Here is a 6,108-nt window from a genome sequence, read left to right as displayed (position 1 = left end):
GGCGGAAGTGGACACTTAACCCTCTGGGTCGCTCCAAGGTATCTGTGTGCGCAGGTGGGGCTCGATAGTGAAGAGGTGTGGAGGCTACCGGTTAATGCAACGACAAGCTCTCACGTCGCCTCGTCCTGCGGCGTGCATTGCCGAAGCCAAGGAAGGTTTTCAGTTCCACAACATGTGAAGAACATGGGTCGTAACGAGAAGCTTACTATACTTTGTACGCAACGCACAAACATAGCAGGTCTGCGCTCCAGATGATGTGGTGTACACAAGAGAATGATTGGGTCACGCCTCTTCTCACATTTAGAAAACAAGTTGTCAGAAATCGGGACGGAGTCTGTGGTTGAAGTATACGAGCGATGAAAAAGCACAAAGGTTTTGGCTGCAATGGACTTTCGATCAAATGATAGCGTGGATTGGAATAGACCGTAGCCTCTCTACTAAAGACGACAGCGATCACTCGGTAGAGTCGAGATACGTCTATACCAGTAACGGCACGAGTAGCGACACACACAGACAGAGTACATAACGTATAACCGGTACGCACTCTTTGGCTTCGTCCAGTGCAACAGCTTGGGCACAACGTATCGCAAGCCCGCGGGACATCGACGTTCGGAGGAGCTTTGGAGATGTTGATGGCTCGAAAAGGACGTCAAAGTTTCTGGTCACCAGGAAACTGGGTATTGCCTCAGCGTCTGGATCTCCTGGTGCTCGGTGGCTGTTTTATAACATACTATACTATAGTAAAGGCGATTCTAATCGAGTGGTGCAGCGACAGAGTCGGTTTGGGATCTAGACCATCATTCTTGATATCCATTTGACCAGCACTCTACCAAATGAGACAGGCGCCTGTTGCGCCACGTACAGACATCTTCTGCGTTAATTGACAACCGCGTTAATTGACAAAAATAAGCCCGTGTTGAGTGTACCAATACAAAATATGTGTTGTGTTACAAGCAGAACTTATTAGCTTGCATTCAGTATTGACATAGATATACCAAGTAGGATTACCAACGCCACATGTCGTTCCAGGGCCAATCGTACGGCTGGCATTGCTCTAAAATGCCCAACACATGGGTAAAATCCCACGCTTTTCAGATCTTTTGTCAATTAACGCAGAATATGTCTGTACACCGTCGAGGAGGGTATTCCGCCCACCTCGACGCTGGTGGCGTCCATAAAGGACCTTTCCAAAGTAGTCTTTCGATGCAGCTTCGTCGAGCGAAAACGTCCAGTAGCATGGTTTGACGTATACATTTGCAGCAAGATTTCCGAGCTGACCCCACGACTTTATCTTCCTTTTCCATCTGGTCCGCTTGTTGGCACACCACAATCCCATGCAACGAAAACACACAAGAGGTAATGTTTATAGTCGCAACGACTAGGTATACACCAACGTTGGCTTCGCCTCGGTATGAATGTGGTGTTTTTAGACACGCAAAATGTTCCAGCACTGGTTCTTGTTGTACGCCGTGCAGTCCCAGACCTGCGCCTTGTGGCTGTTGTCGGTCGGGTCGGCATCGAGGCAGAGGTTGTTGAACGTCGCGTGCTTGACCAGTTTGTCTTGGAGGATCCACTTTTGGTTCGAGTTCTTTGCGTCGCACGCGTACGTGTGAAGGCCAAACTTGCCGTCGCCCGTCGAGAAGGCGTCAAGGCACTGGCCGTTGCTGCCGACTTGGAGGGTCTGCGCGACGGGGTCGTACGCAAAGTTCTCGTTGGCATTGTTGCGGAGCTTGTCGGCGTAGAGGCCCGTGTCGTACTCGGAGAGCCACGAGTCAGTGTAGCACGTCTGAAGGTGGACGCTGACACTGGACGAGCCCTTGCAGTCGCTAAAGTATTGGAGGAGGCTCTGGCTGCACGGCTCGACGCGCGCCTTGGTACCCGCGGAGCCACCGACGACGCAGAGACCTTGGTGCGTGCCGTGCTCGATGCGGCGCGCGTTGGTGTTGTAGACCCACTTTTGGTTGCCGTTGCCCTCCATGCACTGGTACGTGTGCAGCTGGTACGCGCCGTTGCCGTCAAGGTACGCATCGAGGCACTGGCCGTTCGACTCGGACACGAGCGTCATGGCCGACGGGCTGTAGACAAATTGCTCGTTCTTGTTGGTGCGCACCACGTCCGTGAAGATGTCGCCGTTGTACTCGGAGAGCGCTTGGCGGTTGTAGGCGCAGAACGTGAGGGTCGTCGTCGCGGGTGCCGGCGTCGGGTTGTTGCCGCACGGCGTCGTCTCGTAAATCTCGAACGGGTCCGTGTTGGCGCACGGCGTCTGGGCCACCGACGCATGGAGCGAGAGAGCCGAGGACGCGAGCGCGGTGAGGAACGTCCACTTGGCCATCGTTTTTAGAAGTGGCCACAGTAGCTTGTCGACAAGCAGGTTCGCAGGGTACAGTGTCTGGCACATATGTTGGGGTGTGACGCCAGCGTGCTCGCTGACCACCAGATCTGGCGTTCTATCAGACTTGGCATCAACATCTGCTGCATTGAAGCAGCGCATTCGACTTTGCCTTTCGTATTGGATTTTTTCAATCTGTGCCAAGTGCAAGCGTTGCCAACATCGCGCCGTTTCGCGCGGAAGGGTGCGATGGTGCATGTTTGAGTCTGCGTCGGGTTGTAGCTGTCCAGTATACTGCGGTACTCGTACTTGATAAACTCTCGAGGAGACAAAGAGACGATGCGGATGGAGGCAGAGCTGCCATGACGCGCGCCACTGCACCTACGAGAGGATGCTCGAGCGACTCTGTCAACGCCATCATGTTCGATCGACAATTGATGCGTCGCAGCAAAATCGGTTTGCCTGGTCGTTGGGCGTGTTGGGCTTCACGCATCGCTCCTCTGGGCGTCACGATATATGCTTGGGGCATCCCAATCATCGGACTCCCGGCGCCAAAAGGGTGCATTGGGTTTGAGTCTCCGAGTGTGTAATGCGTCAACGGTGTGCGTCGGATTGTGCGTCGAATAAAGTTTCTGCGCTGGTATGCTTCCAACGACGCCGATTAGCCACAAGAGCGAGCAGCGTGGTCGACGTCGGCCTCGCTGCGCTGCTAGCTACTACTGTACAAGGCCGCTCGCGATCGCCTTGGTCAGCTACTCGTTTGCCACTGCAACAAAAACATATCATTTCGGTTGATAGGGTCAGCACGGAACAGAGCCTTCTCGGCGACATTGCCAAAGCGACGGGATTCAAGAACCGTCGCCAGAGGCCACCGCGGGAGGTGATTGGTGCAGAAGGGCCAAGTGCGGTGAGATTCGGCGACGCCAAACCAAGACTGCAGTAACCCTGGCCACGCAAAACTCGGGGTAGGGTTCCCAGTGCACTTGCCGTTGTGGCGACCGACCCTATCACGGCGTGAAGTGCGAGCTTCAATTTCATTTTCCAATTGGATCCAACCCGCTCCCATGGTAGCGACAATCCCCAAGCTCGTGCTTCTCCTCGGTGTCTCTGCGACGGCCGTCGTCGGCGACTGCGGCACGGCACGCGCGCCCACGGCCCGCTTCCAAGTGCTCTCGTACAACGACGTGTACGAGATGCAGAACGAGACCGACGCCTCGCAGTATGGCGTCCTCGTCGGCGGCCCCTCGCGTGTCATCCCCATCGCACAGAAGCTTCGCAAGAACTTTGACAACAGTTTGGTCATCTTTGCGGGCGACACCATGTCGCCGTCGCTCTGGTCCGGCCAGTTCAAGGGTATCCAGATGGTCGAGGCCCACAACGCGCTCAGTGTCGACTTTGCGTGCCTCGGCAACCACGAGTTTGACTTTGGCATCGACGCGTTCCTCAACGTCTCGGCCGCCTCCAAGTTTCCTTGGCTCAACGTCAACGCGTACGAGAAGTCGACCGGCCAACTTCTCCGCGGCACCAAACCGTATGCGGTCAAGGTGCTCAACTCGCCGACGATGGGGACGATCAAGATCGGCGCCTTTGGTGTCATGTACGATATGCAGGACGCGACCACGGGCATGTACTGGATGGACCCGGTGAACGCGTCGATCCCGGTCGTCAAGACGCTCCGTGAGGTCGAGAAGGTCGACATGGTGATTGCGCTCACGCACCAGTTTCTCGACGACGACAACCGCTTCTCGCAGCTGGTCAAGGGCGTCGACATGATTTACGGCGGCCACGACCACTCGGCGATGCTCCAGACCAACTTTGGCACGCCGTACCTCAAGTCGGACCTCAACTTCCGCAGCATTTGGGTCTCCGACATCAAGTACTATGCGCCGTTCCAGTCGGATCCAAAGACGTTGAACAAAGCGTTCACCAAAATGAGCCACAAGAACCTCGCGATCACGAACGAGATGCCGTCCGACCCGGCGTTTGACGAGATCATCAAGTCGTACGACGCCAAGATCAACGTGCTCTTCAAGCGCAATGTCGGCTCGCTCTGCGCCGAAACCGACTTGACCGCCAAGCTTCTGCGCCAATCCGAAGCGCCGATCGGCAACTTCTTTGCCGATGCATTCAAGGACTACTACAAAAAGGTGGCGGTCGATGTCGGCTACATGAACGCCGGCGGTATCCGCACAGACAAGAAGTGGTCGGCCGGTCCATTCTCGCTCGGGGACCTCATCTCGTGGTCGCCGTTTGGCAATATGATTGCGGTCATCGCGACCGACGGCGCTAGCTTCAAGAAGTTTCTGGGCACCCAGCTCGCGCAGACGTGCGACAAGGGCAACAACCTCATGCTCAACGGCTTTTACCCGCAGATCGCCGGCGTCAAGGTCTCGTACAAGTGCAGCGGCGAAAAGGCGGGCGCGATCACAAGCCTCCAGTGGGACGGCGAAGTCAACGGCAAGTCGGGCGACATCAAGGATTCGGACGCGTTCAACGTTGCCCTCTCGACGTACATGAAGGACCTCTTTGACCAGTTTGTCGGCAAGCCGGCCAAGTACCTCGTCGATGCCGCCGAAGCGACGCGCATCGACCTCGTCCTCGAGACGTACACGAAAAAGCAAGACGGCAGCGTGTGCCCCAAGCTGGGCGGCCGCAGTACGATCTCGTTCTAACTCGGGTCGCACGGTGCATCGAACGACACTCGTCGGGGAGGAAGCCGCCGAGATCCTAACAAAATCACAGCATTTTTGTATCAACGTCGCTTTAGTGTCTACTAGTATCCATAGGACTGCCGAGCGTCGGACTACATGGACCAATTCAATGCAACTAGGAAAGGAACTACTGTAGTACAGGAAACGAAGCGTACTAACTAAGCGTGATGTTTTTTGAAATAGGTTCAAAGTCAGTGTACGGCGAGGTGTTGATAACGTGTAGCAGTGAAAGCGATGGTGATCGATGCGTGCATTTGATTCACGCTGCTCGCATACCGTAAAGTTCTAACCATAGAATCCGACCAACTTTGTCAATTCCATTTGAAACGAAACGTGTGTACTAGATGGGTTTATAAGATTGCACAACACAATTTACGACGCCGACGTCGGGATGACCTTGTTGCGGCCCTCGAGCTTGGGGCAGACGCTGCCTCCGTTCTTCGTTGTGAACGCCTCCAAGATGGCTTCGATGCGCGTCGCCTCGTTCGGGTTGACGACCCACGTAGACTTGCCGCCCGCCTGGTCGAAGAGACCCTTCATGTACGTCGAGAGCGCGAGGTTGAGCTTGTCGTCGTCCTTGACGTCGCCCGAGCGACCTTCGGTGGCCCACTGGAGGCTCGTGATCACACCGGCGCCCTTGCCGCTGCAAGTGAACGTGTACGTCATGCCGGCCATGTGGAAGTAATGGCCGTTCTCCGCGACAATCTTGTCGCCGCACGAGTCGATCATCTTGAAGTTCATAAACTTCTTGAAGCTCGCGCCGTCCGTGCTGATGACGACGATCGAGTCACCGAAGGGCGACCACGAAATGAGGTCGCCGATCGAGAGGTCGGCCGCGGGCCAGACCTTGTCCGTGCGGATGCCGCCGCCGTTCATGACCGCGGCGTCGACCGTCTTCTTGGTGTAGAACGCCTTGGACGCGTCGGCAAAGAAGTTGCCGATCGGCGCCTCGGCGAACCGCACAAGGCTCTTGCGAAGGTCCGTGTCGGCGCAGAGCGAGCCGACCTTGCGCTTGAAGAGGACACCGATCTTGTCGTCGTACGACTTGATGATCGCATCGAACGTCGG

The 6,108-nt window shown here is 55.8% G+C and overlaps 3 protein-coding genes across 3 annotated transcripts; 1 reads left to right on the top strand and 2 right to left on the bottom strand.

Moving 5' to 3' along the window:
* Positions 1-1,426: 1,426 nt before the first annotated feature.
* On the bottom strand, positions 1,427-2,332 carry SDRG_07225 (hypothetical protein; the record flags this gene model as incomplete). The annotated part of the gene is made up of 1 exon (XM_008613045.1): positions 1,427-2,332. One exon carries the CDS (start codon positions 2,330-2,332, stop codon positions 1,427-1,429), a length of 906 nt encoding a protein of 301 aa, XP_008611267.1.
* A 914-nt stretch (positions 2,333-3,246) lies between these two features.
* On the top strand, positions 3,247-5,085 carry SDRG_07224 (hypothetical protein). Its single transcript, XM_008613044.1, has one exon. It carries the CDS (start codon positions 3,394-3,396, stop codon positions 4,999-5,001), a length of 1,608 nt encoding a protein of 535 aa, XP_008611266.1. The 5' UTR covers positions 3,247-3,393; the 3' UTR covers positions 5,002-5,085.
* A 327-nt stretch (positions 5,086-5,412) lies between these two features.
* SDRG_07223 (hypothetical protein) lies at positions 5,413-6,098 on the bottom strand (the record flags this gene model as incomplete). The annotated part of the gene is made up of 2 exons (XM_008613043.1): positions 5,413-6,009; positions 6,066-6,098. The coding sequence occupies 2 exons, from the start codon at positions 6,096-6,098 to the stop codon at positions 5,413-5,415; spliced, it is 630 nt and encodes a 209-aa protein (XP_008611265.1).
* Positions 6,099-6,108: the final 10 nt, after the last annotated feature.

Source organism: Saprolegnia diclina, assembly GCF_000281045.1.
Source record: "Saprolegnia diclina VS20 unplaced genomic scaffold supercont1.20, whole genome shotgun sequence".
NCBI lineage: Eukaryota > Oomycota > Saprolegniomycetes > Saprolegniales > Saprolegniaceae > Saprolegnia > Saprolegnia diclina.
Note: the sequence above shows the minus strand (reverse complement) of the source record. Positions and strands in the feature narration are given on the sequence as shown.